Source organism: Pseudopodoces humilis, chromosome 7 (genome assembly GCF_049639895.1).
Source record: "Pseudopodoces humilis isolate 2021_Gansu_Grassland_sample_001 chromosome 7, ASM4963989v1, whole genome shotgun sequence".
Lineage (NCBI taxonomy): Eukaryota > Metazoa > Chordata > Aves > Passeriformes > Paridae > Pseudopodoces > Pseudopodoces humilis.
In genome coordinates, this window is record NC_142206.1 from 6,614,713 (window position 1) to 6,634,952 (window position 20,240).

Consider the following 20,240-nt stretch of genomic DNA (forward strand, 5'->3'; position numbering starts at 1 on the left):
GTTTCATGGTATTGGAAAAAAGAGTTTGGATATTTGTGTTCCACGGATAGGATCTTCTCCATGTGCCTTTCCAATCCATGGAGTGATGGGACAGGGTTAGGAGGCCTACAACATCAACAGGCCTTGCCCTTTCAGTATTTCTGTCCCAATTTGGGTAATTTTATTGAGGAAACCGTGACAAAGCAATTCCTGTGCATATGGACAAGGTATGTGAGGGAGTCAGACAGCAAAAGGCTGTGATCACTACAGGATGTTCATTCTTTTCTTTACCTGTGTGTCAGAAATCTGCTGCAGAGTATGCTAACCTAAACTTACAAGAGCAATTTTTAACTAAAAATAAGAATTTATGCTGCACGCTTATCCTTCTTCATAAGGAAGATGAGGGACAGAAAAAGGAGTAAAAATAGCCCACTGATTATTCTTTTTATTTTGTTTTCCTTTAGGATTTTTCTTGTGAAAGTCTAGACTTGCCATAGATGGAGTTTTTAAATACTAGGTGGTCATATCAAACAAAGTTTGAGGCTTTTGAGACAAAATATGCCATTGCCTATTAGATTGTAAACAAAAGAAGTCCTTAAGAATGGTTACAATAAAAAAGCACAAATTACATTTAAATGTTTTTTGGGTCTTTTCTAGAGATTAATATAAACTGAAGTCCCCCAGTCTCCCTTCAAATGTCCTGATTGGATGGACAATATGTTTTTCTTCTCAGGTTGATGACAAGATAAGGACTGTGGTTTTGAGGCTCCAACTTTTTATAATTTCATGTCACTTTAGCTAAGATTCCCAGCACATATTGTTAACAAATACTGGTAAGAATTTATATGTGTGGCTTAGCTCTGTGTGTGTGCTATATAAATAAAAAGTTGCAGACACATAAAAACATGAGAAAGAATTTTAGTTTAGTACTAAATTCCACATGCTGAACAAAACACAAACAAGGAGCATGGTAGATCATATATAGACTAGTTAATATAGAAATTATTTGGAATGTAATTTGTGCTTTTTTATTTATACTATTATTTATGTAGGTTGTATCTATTTTGGACATAGATATCCCTTCAGAATAGTTCAAAGAAAGCAAATACTAGGATATACTAGAATTCAGACTGTTGTTTGTTATTTTTCTTCTGAAAATAAACACACACTTTCATCAGTCTGTATGGGGTGTTCTGAAAGCATCCACCTTCTCTTAAGAGATCTTGCAATTTTAAACTGTTCTATCTTTTGGCATTTCCCTTGCAAGGACCAGACTTTCTTTGGTCTGTGCTAGAGTCCTTGGGTCAGAAATGAAATAAAGCAGCAAAACACCCTCACCAAACACATTAAATCCTTCCCATTTCTAGTAATTTTAATAAACTATTTATTGAGTGACAGAGTTAGAGGAGCCTGGCTCCCATGGGAAACCTTTCTGCTATACTTTTGTTTTCTTTCAAGGCAGAGTGTGTGCCTGTAAAAGCAAAGTCCGAGTCATTGGAAATTATGCAAGTGGAGGCAGATATCTGTTAGCTGGGATTGCTTTTCCAAAGTTGACATCATCTGATCAGAGGAGCAAGGATTTAAAACTTTCTGTTAATTATTCAAGAGATCCACCTGAGATAAAGAAAATATAGGCTGAAGGAAATGGTGACTCAAATGATGAATTATCAGAATTTAGGGCAGCTGAGCTTTATCTGGTCACTAAGGGAGGTTCTTTTTAAGAATCTAAAATGGGTAGTTGTGGTTAGATACTTTCTTCTAGAAAAATCAGGGTTGTGCCCTTGCTTAGTACCTGATTTCTAAGTATTAAACTTATTTCAAAAGTGAAAAGTATTGCTCTGAGCTGAGTAAAAAGTAGGTCAAGAATACCATGGCTCAGTGGCAGTTCTCACTGATGTGTCAATTGAGTCAGGGGATTACTAGTGGCAGAGGCTGTGGGTCTGTGTTGCAATTAGATAATACTGATTTTATTCTTGGTTTGCATTTGAAATCTGCTTGTCTCTTAAATCTTCCATGGTATTAAAAAACCCCAATGAATTCTCTGGGTTGATTGCAATCACCCAAAGGCTAAACAACCCTTCAGAGAGAGAAAAAGCAGGGAGGAAATCATTATATAGGACTTCATGAAACATTGACCTTAAAGACCACATCTCATTATGAATTTGAATTTAATATGGGAAACTTGATTTGGGTTTATAGAAAAACAGCTTGTCTGCTCTGCAGATACTGAATGCTTTGAAGGGCTTTTCCAGTCCATAAACCTTCAGAAAGTTATTGTGGTCTTTTTTTTTTTTTTTCCTTTTAAGATCTGATCATGTAGGGGATGATCTTTGACACCCTTGTTGGATATATATTGTTTGTACAACCTCGTTATTTGCTTGCCAGCTGCAGGTTTTAATACAAAAGCACATATTTGCAATATAATCAGAAAAAAAAATTGCTGTCAAGGTGAATTCAGTTTGATCCTTTCTAGTAGAAAATATTGGAGTGGGTTAAAAAAACCTCAATCTAATTTCTTCCTTTATTAATGCTACCTATTAACATTTGATTTAATAATGAAATAAACCAATAAACTTCCCTGAAGACCAAAACATGATACCGTAGTAAATAATTCATAAAAATGTAAGCTATGTAAGGCTGTTACATAAAATCTTCACATAATCTGTCACAAATTATCTTCTTGCACATTGTTAAGAAGGTGGAACAAAAGTCAATTGAACTGGAGGAAATAAATCAAGCTCCTCAGAAATATTTAGAGTAGATAGCAATCTAAAAACTGGGCAATTTGACATGTGTTTTTAGAGAGTGGCATGGATTTTCTCCATGTTTGCATTGTCACTGACATTGTCATGTCAGCCATGACATTTTCTTAGCCTGTTTTTCTGTTGTGAATTTTACAATGTGCAAATGAAGTGACTGGGCCAGTATAGCTTGCTGTACTCTGTGGGTCTGTGTTATTGCAATAGTTATCACTTCTGAATCTATAAAAGGCTTCCTTTTGCTACAGCATGAGAGCATGGTCTGTGCCCCAGGTTGGTTTTTTTAAAAAAATGTATAGATAAGTAAGAAGTTTGGTGTGGGAAAATGGAAATATTTCTTCTTATTTCATATGAGCAGATAATGATGTATAAATTATTAATGCCTTTATATAATTTAAAGTTTTTATCATCTAAGAATGATGATTTTGTTTAGTTTCTCACATGTTGGTAAAGAATGATGTCTTTGTTGGAATACTGTAAGGAAGCAATTGAGCCTTTCTTTGGTGGTAGAGGGTTGGCTTTGCCGTGGTTTATCTTTGTCTTTCTCTGGCATCTTTGTTGACAGTGTTCCCTCTTTTTGAAGCAATTCTACCATTCAGAAAAAAGGCAAGAATAGATTGTACACAAATAAGGTTTCCAGTTTGCATGTCCATTCTTACTCTTTATCACACTACTCTTTAGAAAACCCTTTTAAGGACAGATTTTAAGGCCTAATATCAGCACCAGCTGCTGAAGTTTATGAACAGCATTGCAACAAACACAAACTTGGAAAACAACTGCTCGTGTTTTAAGAACAAAGGATTCCCTTGCTTCTGCTGTGACTGCAAGTTTATTTAATATATTTGCTATTCTACGTTTTACAATAGTTTTGTCGAGTGTTTTACCAGACCAGGGCATTTAAAGTTGTGAGGCAGGTGCTCCAAATCGTGATAGTTTAAACTCATGAGAGTTTAGAGGACAGTATGATTTGTTTTGATGGCTTATTTGCAGCTCCATTTGTAGGATGTGCAAGGGAAAAATACAAACAAACCCAGCCTCAAATCATCAGCTGGCTCCAGGTTCCGTGCCTTTAAAAAATGCTATTGAGACTTTCCATGGAATTTTGAGTTGGGCTACTGTTTTTCTGGGCTCTCCTCCTTGTCAATGACACCCTTGCTTTGCACTCCTCAGCAGCTGAGGATGAAGCAAGGGAGTTTTCCTCGTTTTGCCTGGCGCACCCTCAAGAGCCGCTGAAGGTGTTTTGTGAGAGCTGTGACACCCTCACCTGCCGCATCTGCCTCCTGTCGGAGCACAGGGAGCACAGGTATGGGAAAAACCAGGTTCACATGTTTTTATATAGAATTTAAAAGTTTAATGGAAAGGCAATTAGGAGATAAAAATAAAGTGTACAGATATGGCTGGGTGTCTCTGCATTCAGCCAAGAGAGCACACCTAGTAACAATAATTTTGCTTTAAAAACAGAACCCTACTACGTATTCATAAATTCTCATACATATTCAGACATTCTTCTTAAGTTTTTGACGTTCCTTTGTTTAGTTTTTAACTTGCCTCCTTCCCAGTAGATCAATCTTCTTGGCACCACTGGGTTTTACATCCTCTGATAATGGGTGCAATAAATTCCTCCCTTGGAGGACTGCTGTGTTCATCTGGACAGGATAATCCAAGAATGCAGGGGGATCTCTGACTATCTTTTCAGTCTCTGGGTTATATAAACAAAAGTAGTTTGTGCTTTAATATCATGTTATAGCCTAACATATATGTGTAATACCACTATTCTTAAGTTTCATCAATAACAGAAATAAAACTGTGTTAATACAACAAAGTTTTCTAACCTTATACGTACAACATTCATGTTAGTATTTGCGAAAAGCCAATAATATAATATAATATGCACTTACAACAGGTACCTCACTGCTGAGCAGCTCAGTAGTATTTAGCACTTCTCAGCTGTGCTTTCCAGCTGAAGCTGCAGGCTGGTCTGAATTTAAAAGCCACAGCAAACTCAGTTCAGTTGTTTTACTCACGAGTGGTTTAACACGGGGCTCACAGGAACCCTCCCTGCTCTCACCTGTTCACTCCTGAGCATGGAAAACCACGGGGTGAGAATTTCCCCTTCTTCCACAGGTTCAGGCATCTTGATGAAGCTCTGCAAAATCAGAGAATTATCCTGGAGAATGTCATAACTAAGGTGGAGGAGAAAAAGAATGGGATTCAGGTTTCAGCTAAACAGATTGAAGACAGGTAATTTCTATGCCCCCTGGTTGTTTTTTTTCCCACTCCATGGAAGTAGGTGATCTGTAAAAATAATATTTTCACTAAATGTAGGTTAACAGAATTAAATGCAGCTGCTATTGTTTTTTCTCTTGGAGGGTAGAAAAGAATGGGGAGATTAAAAACATCAGATTCATGTTTAAGTGGTACTGACAAGTCATGGCGTTGTAATTCATGATTCCATACTCTTTGTAAGGCATGTGACAGCTGACTTCAGAGTTAAGATTTCTTTGTATAATCTGTTTCTGAACTAGAATTTGACAATATTACAAATAAAGGTATTTTTTAAGATACTTATTTCTTCAAGGAACCTCAAAATAAAGTTCAATTTCAGTCAAGCTGACTATAAAAATGAAAATATTTAATTATTTGAACTGGATTTCAGCTACTGATTATGCATTTAGTAGCTGTTGGATCTCTCTTCTGCATTAATAAAACCATTTCAAGAGCACAAATCTATTTATACTGTTTATAATCCAGTGTAACCTGGAAGTTTTGGATATATTATGTAGGTATTTGTTGAAAATGAACTAAAGGCTGCTCTTGGCATGAAGTTTGAGAGACTCCATCAGCATTAGCATGTCACATCCAGAGAGGGGTGGTCAGGGTTCAGAGAAGTGGGGGAGAGGTGATGGGGAATGAGAGAACCCTCACTGCAGTTCTGTCTGCAGGCAGATCAAGCCCTTGTAGCAAACAACTGCTGAGCAGTGAATCCGTGGCACAGCTGGCTCATCCAGGGATTTGTACCTCTCACCCATAGGTTGCTTGAAGTAAAACATCTGTACAAAAAGGTGGAAAACCAAATAAAAATGGCCAAGATGGTTCTGATGAATGAAATTGATAAACGAATGAATATCCTCCTTGAACAACTGGAAGTAAGGCTAGTTTATTTTGATATCTTGGGAAATCAAACTAAATTAAATTTAATCCCAGTGCCGGTGGAAAGAATATAGACTGTGGGAGCTATTGTCCCATTCCTTATATTTTAATATATAATACTAACATAATATTATTCTATTTATAATACTAATATTTGTGTGTGTTAATAATAATTAATTAGGATACCGTATTTAAAATTATATAGATTTAAATATATAAAATATATTGAATGTTTATTTAAGTAGATTATTAATTAATTTTAATTAATATTAATTAACATAGCATTTTATAGATTTTTAAATAATATCTAATAATAAATAATATATAGTATTTTCAAATATTTAGGTTTTTTTCTGCAGGCTTTTATGTGGAATCAGTGGTTGACAAAGATTCGGGCCAAAGTGGCAAAATGTTTCCTTATCATGAGTTAACCACATTTTCTAATGCCTTTACAGAGAAAATGTGTTTGTTAGAAAACAAACCAGCTTCTGATTTTAATGTTTAATTTGTAGGAGCCCACTTGCAGCACAATTAACACCCTGTTTCAGAAATAATTATTTGGTCTAATTTCTGTAACAGCACGTCTGAGTTTTGACTCTTCATTTTTTGGATGTTCAGTTGAAGGATGTAAGGATGTAAGATCTTATTTTGAAATGTGCTGAGGGGAAAAATTGCTGATCAGAATTTCCAGGCAAGAAAGTAGCCCAGGTGCAAACTTCATCCAACTTCTGCAGCTTTCTTGGGTTATGTTAATTCTGTTAAACCAAGGCCAGAATGTTGCAGATTGTTTGCTCCTGGGGAAGTCATTGCTCTTCCTGAATTCAGGCTTATCTTCTGAGTTGGATTTACTTTCCTTTCTGTGGGAAGAACAGCCCTGCTGCAAATACTAGTGCCAATGATTGCATCTATTATGTGTTTCTGAAGAATGACAGCCCTCTTCTACTGATTCCTGTTATTAACAGAAAATCACCAGCGAGAGGAAGCAGAGGCTGGAGCAACAACTGCAAGGTGTTGTGGTTTTAGGCAGACAGGTAGAACACGTCCAGAACTTCATCAGCTGGGCCGTGTGTAGCAAAAAAAACATCCCATTTCTCTTCAGTAAGGAGCTGGTAAGAGCAATGCTTGTCGTGCAGTAATTGTGAGAACTGTTTTAAGGATTTGATGTTGCTGAAATGAAGCATTTTTCAGGATCTTGGAACTGTGAATAAAATCATTGTCCTTGAATGTGTCACCAGATTGTGTTTCAGATCCAGCGCTTGCTGGAGACAAGCTGTAACACGGACACGGGCCCTCCTCTGAGGATCAGGTTCACTTGGGATCCCTCCTACTGGACCAAGCAGCTCTCCAGCTTGGGTAAGAGAACTGGAACAGGCAAATGCCCAAAGCTAGGCTAGACAGATGTGGACAATACAGTATTGTATATATACAATATACAATATACAGGGCAATACAGCCCTGAAGGCCTCTCCCTTTTTGTTTTGACCTGCAGTTGTTTTGAAACTCTTGCTAGGTTCTGGAGAAAGATGAGTGTGGCTGAACTTTCCTGTTGTTCTCCCCATTTATAGCCATTCACTAGAAGACCACTGAGATGTCTGGTGCTTTCACTCTCTTAGTGGTCCAATGAGATGAGCAGTGTTGAGACACTTGCAATTGATGGGCACAAAGACACTTTAATACACTGGCTGTAGAATAATTACTTATAATTACTGTAATAATTATAATTATTACAATAATAATGGAATTATTATAATAATACTAGTAATAATATTACCTAATACTAATATTACCTATATAACTGATGTCCATACAGTGACTTTGTTTCCCAGCAGCTACAGATTTCCCAGCTGCAATGAGAACTGTAAATTCTGTAAATTACTGTAAATTCAGCTCAGTGGGCTAAACAATGATCTAAAAGATCAGTTTTCTTCCTATTTAAAGGTATTAAAACTAATAGGGGTAAAACACTATGAAAAGTATTGCAAGAGTCATCAAGAGTACTCTCTTGATGACAAACATGGACAAGATCACTTAGATAATTTCATAGGTCACTTCTATTTCCAGCCCTTGTGAGTCTCACCTACATAACATTAATCTTTTTTATTTTTGTCACTTGCACCCTGGAAGCTGTCTTTTGTACCTGTGCTTATGGATGAGAAGATAAGCTCATACTTCAGTAAAAAATGAAAGGGCAAGCCATATCCATCAGTTAAGATAAAATAAGGTCAATTTTTCAAAGTGTTTGCTGGGTAATTCCATGAGTTCCTCTGATATCAGTGGGACCTTGGTGTGAATTGGAATAACTAGATAAATATTGGAAAATTTGTCTTGAACATATGTTGGCAGACTGTTTGGATAGGATATTTGAATATCTTTATATTTGAAATGTGAATGATGGCCATTTCCTTGTGTACAACTTTTATTGTATAAATTTTTCAAGCCCATAGCAGGGAGTAAATTTGATTTTTTTTTCTCCAGGGGTTTTCACAGTGGAAGGAGGACACATTTCTCACCCTGACGTGCTACTCTGTGGAAATATCCAGGGGTTACAGCCCTCTCTGTACCATGGGCACCACTCCCCAGCCTCCCAGCTGGAGAGCAGCCAGCCCCAGCAGTTCCCACCTGCCATGCAGTGTTCTGCACCCCTGTGCTGCTCCCACTGCCTCAGCAAAGCACAGCCTTCCTACCAGGACATGAACCACCACAAGAGCTTCCACCAGCCTCCTGCCCTTCAGCAGCAGCACTTCCCTCTGCAGTACAGCCTGCAGCACCAGGACAGAGAGCCACGGGCTGCCCCCCAGCCTGGGAAGGTCCTGCAGGCCGGGCTGGAGCAGTGCTCGGAGCTGGAGAACGTGTCCGGGAGGGTGGGAAAGCCCTTCCCAGCCCAGCAGCTGCAGCAGGGCTGTGCTGGTGTCTCCCACGAGGCTCAGCAGGTTCACACGAGCCACCCACAGGCTTCTCTGCAGACATCAGCTGTGGGAGTGCAGCTGGGCCATCTCCAGAAGATGAAATCCCACCACGTGCTGCAGCCACCCCAGCAGCAGCAGCAGCAGCTGCCACTGACACCCCCCACACCAGGACATGACGAGAGCAGCCACAAGCAAGTCATCCAGCAGAGCCTGGACATCATGCACCACCAGTTTGAGCTGGAGGAGATGAAAAAGGATCTGGAGCTTCTCCTGCAGGCCCAGGGACAGTCCAGCTTGCAGCTGAACCAAGCCAAGCCACCTCAGCATGTTCAGCAGACTATAGTTGGTCAGATCAACTACATAGTGAGGCAGCCAACCCCAGCACAGCCACAAGTCCAAGATGAAGCACAAGTATGTTGTCTCAAAGTAATTTCCTACTGCATTTAGTCAGTGTAAGTTCAGAAATTGAACACAACTTTGAGAGTTCACGTATTTCTCTGAACTCTCTGTTGGTGTTTTGTCTATGTGTGCAGCAGAGAGGCTTCATGCCTCATGCAGATTGGGCCAAAATTTTCTGTAAAGTGCTGCATAACCACCCTGGATCCCAAAGAGCTGAGTCTCTCAATAGATAAGGGTGAGCAGCAACATGGGAAAATAAAAGCACCATCACTCCTCCTTTGTAAATAGGTGACTGGAGGACTGCAGTAGTTTCACTCTGCATTTCAACTCTTTTTTACTGGAATGGAAACATTAAGCCCTGAGTCCTTAAAAAGCATTAGATTCTGTATTATTATTGAAGGGAGCGAAGACAATTTCTTGGTCTGAGAGTTATTTCCCATTCTCTTGCTGCTGCACCATGTATTTAAGATTCTTGTCATTGTCCACACATGCTGTTGTGCTACAGCTTTGTCAGCAGGACTAATCTCTTCCCTTTTCCTCTGTTAGTAAGAATCCTTCTTTTGAAAGAGGGACAGTGCTTGGTGGTGAGCATCCAAGCTACAAGGAAGATCAGCTGCAGAATAAAGTGAAATTCATTTAAAATGGTGGAAAGGTGGCTTGGACTTCCCAATGTGTAGATTCTGTGGAACTGCCACCTTGAATAATTCTCAAAGTAGATTACTTGCAAGGGCAGACTGCAGGCTTTCGGTGTAGCTTTGCATTTTAGCAGCTTTATTGAGCCTTTTTTTTTTTTTTGAGGACTTCAATAATGTTTGAGAGAAATCTTTCTCCATTTATCTCTCTGCTTAGGGTTGCCTTGAACATCTCTGCTGTTTTAGTCTTTTTGGGCTTGTCATAATGTGTATGCTGTGAGTTGTTGTGAATTTGTTATCATTTTTCTTTCTGAGATCTTGAAAAGACAAATTCTCAATTGTGATTTGTAGGTCTGTGAGAGCTCCACAGAGGCTGATGCCCAGAAGCCTGTCATTCCTCTTGACAAAAGTGACAGTCCCTCCTTGTCACAATCATTAGATGAAGAATCATTAGTCCATGATGTCAGGATCCACTCCCCTGAGCACACACTGCAGCAATCAACTTTACATCCAGTGAGAAAGGTATAAAGAACTTTTTTTAAAAAAAAAAAATTAAAGGGAAAACATGATTTGATAATATTGAATGTGGCATTGGAGTTTGCAGTGAGGTGGAATAAAAATTGAAATGTACTAAATGTCAGCTAAATGGCTTGAAAGTTTTGGAAGATGGTCACAGCCTAACCTTGTGTGCATCTCCCAGTGAGGTGCCAGGATGAGCAACTCTTCTAGAGGCTGATAGTGTTTAGGTCTGCCTGGCATGGTTGCTAGACATGAACTGGCAAATAAATAGAAGCTCTCTTTCTTCACTGCTTAAATTCTGTCTGGCTCCTATGTCTAGGGATTTAATTACCAGGACTTGCTAACTACCATACTAGAAGTGGTTAATTTGAAAAAAAATAAATAAAGCAGGAGTCAGGGGTGCTGATGAAATTGGGCCTGAGCATCAGTCTTCCAAACAGTTGCCCCAGAAACAACACCACTAATTACTGCTGAAAGCAGGGTGCCTTAAATTCTGTTATTCTCCTTCACATTGTTCTTGTATAAGCAGAAAAATCACAATTTCTGTATATCTAGAATATTTTAATATAAGATAGAGCCAGGCTTTGGTCTTCCCACTTACTGTGAGGCTCTGACCATTGAAGAAGTAGCATGAGCACAACCAGGAAGGCCAACAGTTATCAGTAGAGCCTTGCTGGCTCTGGATATCATCTGTGCTTGTGAAGCAGAGAAGTTGCCTTTTACTTCTCTGTACAGTTTGTTTAAAACACTCCAAGCAGCACATCATATTCTGTTTTTTTAAATGTGTTTGTTACTTCAGTGCATGACTCATTTTGTGTACCATGTAGAAGACTTTCATAGTATTCTTTTTTTTTTTGGAATTTGTCTGTGGAGTGTTGCAGAAGTACTTGTCTTTCTCTTCTGAAAAAGCAAGTTATTTTTCCTTCTTCTGTATGTGACTTTGTTGATGCAACATATTTATGATGCAATACCCATCCAGAGAATTGCTGGAGATTCCTTTGGGAGCTGCAGAGATACAGGCCTGGAAGCAGTGTGCAAATCAGATTTGAAAGTCACAAAGAAATCTGTTTTGTGGACCTGTAATGGAAGGTTACACAACAGCTCAAGCAGGAAATGTCAGAAAGAGGAAAGAAAATTGAAACAGGTGTGCAGGAGAGAGAGACTAGTGTGGTCTGATGGGAAAAGCAGGAGTAATAAAGGAGAAAGGGCTGATTTGTTGCTGTAGAAGCTGAGAAGGTGGCAAAAGGAGGATACTTCTAGGTAAAAGAAAAAAGGATTTTGTTTCCAATGGTGCTAAGAAGTCTATGCTCTTGTGCAGAAAGCATGGGGGTGTCTGGTTTTTTGAGGTGCCCAGTACCTCTTCAAGAAGTGAGATTGTTCAACAGCTACAGAACCCCATCTTTGCTTGTATTCATCTCTTCTAATGAGCTGTTTGGGATGAAGACACCTGCGGGGATGAAGATACTGACAGCTCTGGCAATGGCAAATTAGAAATGATGAAGGGAAAAAGCACAGCAAGTAAACCCTTGAAATATATTCTCCATGAATGCTCTTAAAGATGTCTCAGTGTTTTTGCTAATAATTGGATTGAATCTGAGTTTAAATGGGAGATTGGTTCCTGTTTAAGAACAAGGGAATGTGTCTGTTTGTTCTTATCTGATTCACCTGATTAAATGTCCTCACACCCATCTCCAGACAAAAATTTCTGAATAGGTGTTTGTCCACGTGCTCTCACATGGCCTATGTTCAGAATATTTCATCTCTCTCAAGATCACCTTGGAAGACATGGAGAAAATTAATGTGGACAAGTCTGACATACTTGGAAAATATGGTAGAGAAAATGGCTAGATAAAGCTGCTGCCTAAAGAAGAACTGTTCTGTCTCTTGGAGAATAATTGCTGCTGGATTTCTTGGCCTCCTGTTGCATTTCTGCTGAGCTCTGACAGCCTTCAGCTGAGCCCAGTACTCCTAGTGGAATAAATAATTCCCTGTCTGCTGAGATTCTTTCATTAAAGAGAAAGCAGTGTGCACCTGAATTAACGGCTTAATGAAATGGTTGCCAAGATCTGCCCAAAAAATACAGAAATAAAAGCTTTCATTAGCTCAGTGGTTTCCTTTATTTCGGAGTGGAGCAAGGCTTGGTTGCCCATGTAATTAAACTTCTGTGCATTAATTCTGAAACATGTTTATGGTATAAATTTGATATTATTGACTGATAACTAGATTACTTGTCTGCATGCAGAATTATATTTATTTGTAAAGCAATGTTGGAGAAGATGCTCTTAATAGCTCATGATTTAAATGGTTTGGGATAGTTTTCATTTGTTTTGCTCATTTTGGATCATTAATGGTGATATTTTGTCAGGCTTTCTGTCTTCCTGTATATTCCTCTAACTATTCTTTTTCTGTGAATTAATTTTTTTGTGCAGAATAAATATTTCTATACTTAGAGCATTAATTGTTTCATATAAGTCAAGTGCTGCACTTTGCATAATTCTGGGCTGGATTAGCACCTTTTTAAGAATTCCACACTAGGAATGAAAGCCTTCTGCTGATGTGGAAAATGGATATAGTTTTCTCTTCATATTCCTCTATCAGAATACTTCATTCACACAGCCAAGACCTCTGGCTTGGACTGTGGAGTTGTTCTGTGTCTGTGCCTGTCAAATACCAAACATCTCCAGTGAGGATGCCAGCAAGACAGAGAAGAAATTTCTGAATAAGTTTTATATATATATATACATATATATATATATGTGTTATAACATATATAATATTATATGTTATAACTTCCATTTGCACTGCATTTCCAGGGAATTATGCCAAACTCTAGCAAACAGATTTTACACAAGCTATGGAATTTCTAAATTGCAGTGTGAAGGAATGAGCACAATGGTTTTGTGGAAAGGGTTACCAACCTTCTGCAATGATATGATCTTCTGCTTTTTTGTAGTATGATACCAAGTTATTAATTTGTGCACAGGACTAGAGAGGTCACCTGTTCTGGAATAAAGGCAAGAATAATAAGATATTTTGGGCCTAATTGTGTTTTCAGGATTAATAACAGGAATACAATTTCAATTTTGTTTGCACGTACCTCATTGTCATTTCTGGCTGTGAAGAGCAAGATAAGTATAAGCTGCATTTGAAGAAATGTCATCATTACTGTACATCTAGAGCACAGATTTGTAATTTGAGCCTCAGGCACCACTGCAACAGAAGTTTGTGTTGATGCAGGGCCAGCTGGACATCTCTCCCCGTCACACTCTGTAAAGTGCATCCTCTTCTGTAGTCTGGAGCAAGACCCTCAGCTCTGTTAGTTCATCTTCTGCTTAAAGTGAAACTCTGAATATGTTGTGCAGTAAGTTATCACTGGACAGCTGATCTGATCCTTTATAAATGTAATCAACAGCAGAACCTTAGGGAAAGGCCTCAGAAGAAGACAAATATAAACTGATGGTCCACTATCCCAGATTATGAAAGCCAGCACTTCAGGGACTTTCTGACCTGAAGGTTGTACCCAGACAATTGTGGTTTAGAGCTCTTTATAGACCCCTTGTCTGTGGATTTGTCTAATTCACTATTCTATTTCAATACTACTGTAGAATACTCTTCAGCATTCTACACCGAGTTTTGCATAGTGTGAGAAGTTCTTCTGCTTGCTTACTTTAAGTCTCTTGCCTGATAGATCAGTCAGATGCCTTCTTGTTTCTGTGTTAAGAAAAACAGTGTGTATAATCACTCTGTATTCACCCCAATGATAATATCTATACATTGAATTTATTCTTGAAAGTTTCTTTATGAAGCTTAAAAGTGACTGCTTGTCTCTCTAGAGTTAGTCTTTCATGAAAACCATTCTGTACTTTGGTCCTTCATTTCCCCACACATTGTGGTTTTGATAAATAATTTTTGAGGCAGGGTGACCAAGATTAGTCATTAAAGTGTAAATACATGGAAATGTTGTGTAGTGCATTATACTTGTTGTATTCTTTTTGATTCACAACAGGATCCAGCTTCTTAATTCAAGAGCTCTGTTTGTCTCAAGCACCATAAAGTACTTGAAATGGGGAAATCCTAGGAAATATTCTGTGCTATCCGAGGTGTACTCTTCAGAGTGCTCTGAGAGGTTTCTCTTTTATATATTCCAAGAATATGCTGTGGTAGCATTTCATGAAAGACTAATACGGTGACAGTTCATGGTGGAACTTTTTTTTTCTTTAAAAACACATGACATTTGAGGGAAGGGGACTGGAGGACAGTTTTTGTTAAAGTACAGATTTTATTTGATGGTAGTATTGCACAGAGTTGTGATTACTTAGTGACTGAAAGTAATAATTTTCTAGCACTTCAGATCTGAGCTTGGGACCAAAATGGGTTTGTTGTTGCTGTTTTTTCTCCTTAATTACTATTAATTTTAGAGGAATTAGTGATGAAGGAAATAATTGCCTGGGGTACTATAAATTTCTCAAGTAGTAGAGTATGTTTTTTTTTTACTTTACAGAATTGAACAGAGCACAAATACATTCATGCTTAATGCAATTAGGTACATTTCCCAGAATGTTAATTTTATAAAACCTTTTTCCTTTGACCTGAAAAAAAAAAAGATAAATAAAACATGATGCTGCTTGCTCCATGCAATCTCTTCCTCCTTCCGCTTTAAGCCCGCTCCAGTTTATTCAGACAAAATGTTAATGAAGATTTGGATTCTTTTTTCTCATGAAAGCGGAAAGGAAATCCTTCAGATTCTGTTCTGAAACTGGGAATGGGAAGCATGTGCAGCCTGTGTTATCAGTGCTGCTGTGTTAAGCAACTGGATTGGAGTAGTACATTTGTTTAACCTTCCAGCATAACGAGCTGCCAGGGGGATTGCTCCACTTAATAGCAGCCGTTCATTACTCTGCAACCATTTGCCGCGTGGTGTTTCTCCCATGGCAAAGAGAATTGGCGGTTCCCAGTTTTAGCTTCCTTTATCAGTGACACTTAATGTCAACAGCCCTGAGACTTTGCCAAAACAATCCTAACAAATCCTAATCCCACTGTTTCAAGGTAAGTATTTGCTTCTCAGAATTCTTCTGTATTGGTGCTGCATGTTTACACTGGACCTGTTTTGAATGCAACAGTGATCAAAGAAATATTTAAACTGAACCATGTGTTTATTTTTTGTTCTCTGAAGGCACTTTGCATGTTCTCTTTTCTTACTTTTCACTACCATAGCTAAGAAAATTGTGGTAGGAGGCATTTTGGGGTGGTGATGCTGCTGCCATTATATTTTAAGGATCATCAGACCAAAATTAATTATGAGACAATGAGAATTCCATTTATAGTGACACAGATGTAGTTCAGTGTACCAGACTGTACATTAAAATGTCAAAAAAGTTCAAAATTAACCAACAGCTGAAGCCACCCTCTGCCCAAGAGCATAATTATTGCTTGTTGTTGTTCGAATGTTGCAATATAAAAGCAATAGAGCTTATATAAAACAAATAAATCCTTTAAAGGCTTCCCATTTGCAAAAACTAGCTGAACTGTCAAGGGAAAAGAGAAATTTTTGCTAATGGCAAAAGAAATGATTATTTTAGGGAGTGAATTAATAGTCTATTAATGAGCCTTGTTCCCAGTGCATTGTTCACTTCACACTTGACAGCAGCTCCATGGATCAGGATGGAATGTGTCTGTTCTTAACTGTGAGTTTTAATATTTTGCACTGAAAGATCATAATGTTGCTTCATCATTAAAATAACCACAAAATTAACTTTTGCCCCAAGGGAAAGACAGATGGCAGTTTGATGGCCTCATTATTCTTTTTAACAAGTGTAAGGTTTTACATTGGCTTATATAATCTAAAAAGATCTCAGAAGAAACTGATGCTAGCTAGAAGAGTAAAAAGGACATAGCCACACCATGCAACTGAATTTCACCTTTCTGAAAATAATAGCTATAACCAAATCTTACGTGTGTGGCTCCATATCATTTTTTTCCTTCAGTAGGAGTCATCCCAGTGGCTACTCTCAGTAAGTAAACTTGTCCCACTGGAGCCAGGAGTAATCCTACATTGCCTTAGGAGGGGGAACGTTTCACCTGAGTTGCACACAGAAGGTCAGGTCTCACTACAGGAGATGATGGCACGAGTCAAGGAAGATGTGGGTAGTGATTGGAGGAACTGAATGGCCAGAAGGTCTCCAGTTATCTTGGGAGCAAATTTGGGTGGTGTGCCTGTCATGTGTATGCCTCAGAATGGCCATTCCCAATGGAGTACAGCTCTAGGGTGGTTCCTATTGACTCAGGAGTTTGTGGATGCTCCACGCCTTGGAGAACCTGACCAAATAAATACTTAACTACCTCACAGGGCCTTAATTAATGCTCACAGTGGACTTGGAAATAAGGGGGAAAGGCAAGGGCTGATCACAATTCATCTTCAGCTCAAGCACAAATTCTGCTTGTTTGTTTTAGTTATAGTTTTTTAGTTTTTTTGTAAGTGATAGGGAAACTATTCACGTGTTAATTTTATCATATGAAAAAGGCTTGTGGTAAAATGAGTGATGGAATGAAACTGAGAGTGTGTACTTGGTAGGTCCCATTTCTCACTGTGATTGCAGAACCCTGTCATAAGCAAATTGTGGCAAATAAACACTTTTGATCTTTGTGGACTTTAGGATGCGTAGCCACAAAAAGTAGATTCCTTGCTGACCTATGGAGATAATTTTGCTTTGAAACCTCAGCATTCTTAGGAATGCTGTAGCAGACAGACTATATGGCAAGTTTGGGCCTGCACTGGTGCATTTCCACTATTTTGTCTCATCAAATTAAGTGGTTGCTCTTCAGGCAAAGCTCCTGTTTCAGCATCTATTGCAAATTGACAAAGAGAAAATTAAATTGCTTCCATTGTTAGGTGGAAGTTAATGTCTGGGCAGTGTTGTCTTAGCACAGAGTTACTGAGCACTGCAAGCAGAGGAATTCAAGACTGGCATGAGGTAGGATTTACACAGACACATCTGACAGCTGAGTCTAGGCTGCAGTCTTTACCACTGTGGGGTTAAGATGGACAAAAGTATCAAAATCCCAAATGGAGTATAAGTTGAGAAAAATACTAATTAAATTTAGGAAATATCTCAGATTCACTTCTGAGTCACAGGCCTCTAGTGGAGAAATAAGTACAACAATAAATTAAAACTCTAATTCAGATGCAATGGACAAATTTCTGTTGTCTTGATTCATATTAAAAGAAGTGCTACCTACTGTATTGCAGTCAAGAGAAAAGGATATAGTCAGTCAAATATAGAGGGTGAAACACCAATGAACTATGATCAAATCAAGGGAAAGTTGTATATTCAAGTGAGACAGATCTGTGCACTTCTTAAAATTGCTTCTATTTGCTTACCATGGATGCTAGAAGAGTCTTGTTTTCAACACAGTCCCACATTCCAGGATATGAGGCAGCTTAGGGAAGTCACCTGGATGAGTGGATTTGCTTTGGTTTGTGTAACAGTGTCTCTGTGGGTTTGATAGTGACAAATCATGACACAGTAAAAAAATCATTTTGATACTTTGGTAAATATTCCCTTTCTTTGGAAACTGGACATATTTCATCATTAGTGCATGTAAGATATTTCTGCATGTAATCTATGATATTTAAAGGGGAAATGCTTAAGATTTTAATGGGACTGATTCACTAAGTATGATAAAGTTTTTAGCATCATTAACAGGAACAATAAATACATGTACTTGGGTCAGAGTTAAATCTTATTTCTTCTGAATCTTCTTTCTGAATGATCTGATGATCTTTTAATAAAATGACAAAATTTCTGATTTGGATCTTATTTCTTCTGGGAAAATTTAATGGAAAATAATAGGGTTTATGCCAAGGATTAATTAGGTACAGTGTTCTACATAGATTTCCCAGTCACTGTAAGAGTTAAAACTCAGAATCCCTTGAATACATCTAAGGAACACATATTTTTTTGTAAGCACCAGAAGAGTAACCCAGTTGTCTCCTTTTCCAGTTTTCAGTTTTAATGGTGGAGAATCTAAAGCTTTTGGAAATAGTGTAAGATTACAATAGATCCTTACAGCCCTTGTGACACAACTGTTTGATTATGTCAAGCTGAAACCGAGCGTCTCATCTATTACAGACAGAACAGTAGCATTTTGCTGCTGAAAAGCTTATTAATGTATTGGATTTTTTTTCTTCCCCTTTTGCTTTTCCCAGCGTTCAGCATCCTTAAGCTTTGTGGGCTTTCCAAACAGCACAGAAATGGAATTATCTCAATCTCCAACAAGGTTATCCAGCTCGGCCGACCCAGAGGTGAAAGGTGCAGCTGCTGTGACACTTGGCCTGTCCCCAGATGCCCTCTGTGACTGTGATGCTGCACCAGAGCCCCTGCCCAGCTACAGCCTGGCACTGGGCAGGGCTCCCAGTGACCCGAGCCCTGACCCTGCTGGCCTCACACCAGGTGATGCACTCCAGGGAGGCACTAAATGCAAGGTAGGGATGGCTCAAACAGCTCTGCTGAGAGGGAATCCACTTCCATTTACAGCGTGTTGCTGTTGGTCAATCAGTCAAAATAAATTACTATTTCAATGAGTAAAATTCTCCTTATCTGCTATTTGAATACTGATTACAAATTACTTTCTTAACATGAAAAGAAAGAAAACTGATAATAGAATTCTGCATTTCTTTCTCCCCCCACTCCTCACAGCTTGAGAATGAAGACCTCAGTGCTGTGGATTGTCTTCTAGAAAACAGCTTGGCTACTGCTGGGCAAGAGGTAGTTAATGAATTAACTCTTTCTATGCAAAAAGTGATGGAAGAACCTATTAATCTTTCAATCAAAAAGTCTCAGCATTGCACTGCTCCTTCTGAACTGCTCAGCAATGCTTCTTTCCTGCCTGTGAGTGCCAGAATGAGACAATCCAGAGGCAAAGAAGGTACCAAGCTTTTAATTATTTCCTTTAGGTGTTTTGGGTCTTCTTTCTTAGCACTATGCATTGCAAGCATGGTAAAGCAGTATGCTTATTAATATACTTACGTGTAAATGTGCTGTTCCAGCAAGCTTCAAATGTTATCAGTGTACTTAATCCAGTGGAAAAGTGTGTTTGATCTCATTTGTGGAGGAAAAACATGGAAATGATATGCTTTGAATTTGTAACATCCCTCATCTGTGAACCAGAAATGAGTGTGACTGTGTGAAGTACCTGGAGTATTAGTTCTCTTAGAAGCACTCCTGTTAATGAGACCTGCAGTTGTGACTATTGAAGAGCTGGTTTGAAGAGTCCAAATTCAATTAAAAAAACCCACATTACTTCTCAAATGTAATGTGCTTTCCGCTAAGTCCTTCACATCAGTAGCATACCAAATTTTTGTTAACACATCACACAGCATGTGCCTTTGCTTGGCTCTGTCTACTGTGGAACATTCACTTCAGCCAAGGCCTATTTCTTCAGCCCTAATGGAGAATTAGGCTTTACTTAACTCTTTTCATGGGCAAATTGCCAACATCATGCTGCAAAGCCTTATTCCTGCAAACTCTGAAAGTCAATGGGACTATTCATGCAAGCAAGGGATTGCAGGATCAAGTTGTTATCCTGTGACTTATGCCAATATTTGGCTGGATTTCTCTATAAAAGATGAATTACTATTTCTCTCTCTGCGCTGTATTTTTATTCAGAGAATTCTAATTAGTACAAAGGAGGCCTAGCCCAGTGAGCCAAGGAAATGTATTTGTCTTCTCTTCTACGTCCTATGCCAAACCGTGGCAATTACACCACAATCATTTGTGTGAGGTGTAAGAATTGGGACCACCCCTAAAAAGCTGTGCCTCAGTCAGGCTGAAGTGTCTTGGGGAGGAGCAGCAATGTAGTATCTGGTGTGGGTTGTGTGACACCACACACAGAGGCAG

The 20,240-nt window shown here is 38.6% G+C and overlaps 1 protein-coding gene across 13 annotated transcripts in view; it reads left to right on the forward strand.

The window, feature by feature from the left end:
* Positions 1-20,240, forward strand: part of TRIM66 (tripartite motif containing 66) — a 44,707-nt gene that overhangs the window by 14,573 nt on the left and 9,894 nt on the right. For 12 of the 13 annotated variants that reach the window (XM_088057931.1, XM_088057942.1, XM_088057937.1 and 9 more), the window contains 9 exons: positions 3,909-4,041; positions 4,863-4,979; positions 5,770-5,884; positions 6,851-6,997; positions 7,124-7,241; positions 8,364-9,205; positions 10,177-10,347; positions 18,551-18,826; positions 19,041-19,269. In XM_088057931.1, coding sequence (XP_087914057.1) covers positions 3,909-4,041; positions 4,863-4,979; positions 5,770-5,884; positions 6,851-6,997; positions 7,124-7,241; positions 8,364-9,205; positions 10,177-10,347; positions 18,551-18,826; positions 19,041-19,269 — 2,148 coding nt within the window. The remainder of the gene's footprint in view (positions 1-3,908; positions 4,042-4,862; positions 4,980-5,769; positions 5,885-6,850; positions 6,998-7,123; positions 7,242-8,363; positions 9,206-10,176; positions 10,348-18,550; positions 18,827-19,040; positions 19,270-20,240) is intronic. The other variant, XM_088057936.1, reaches the window with a different exon arrangement.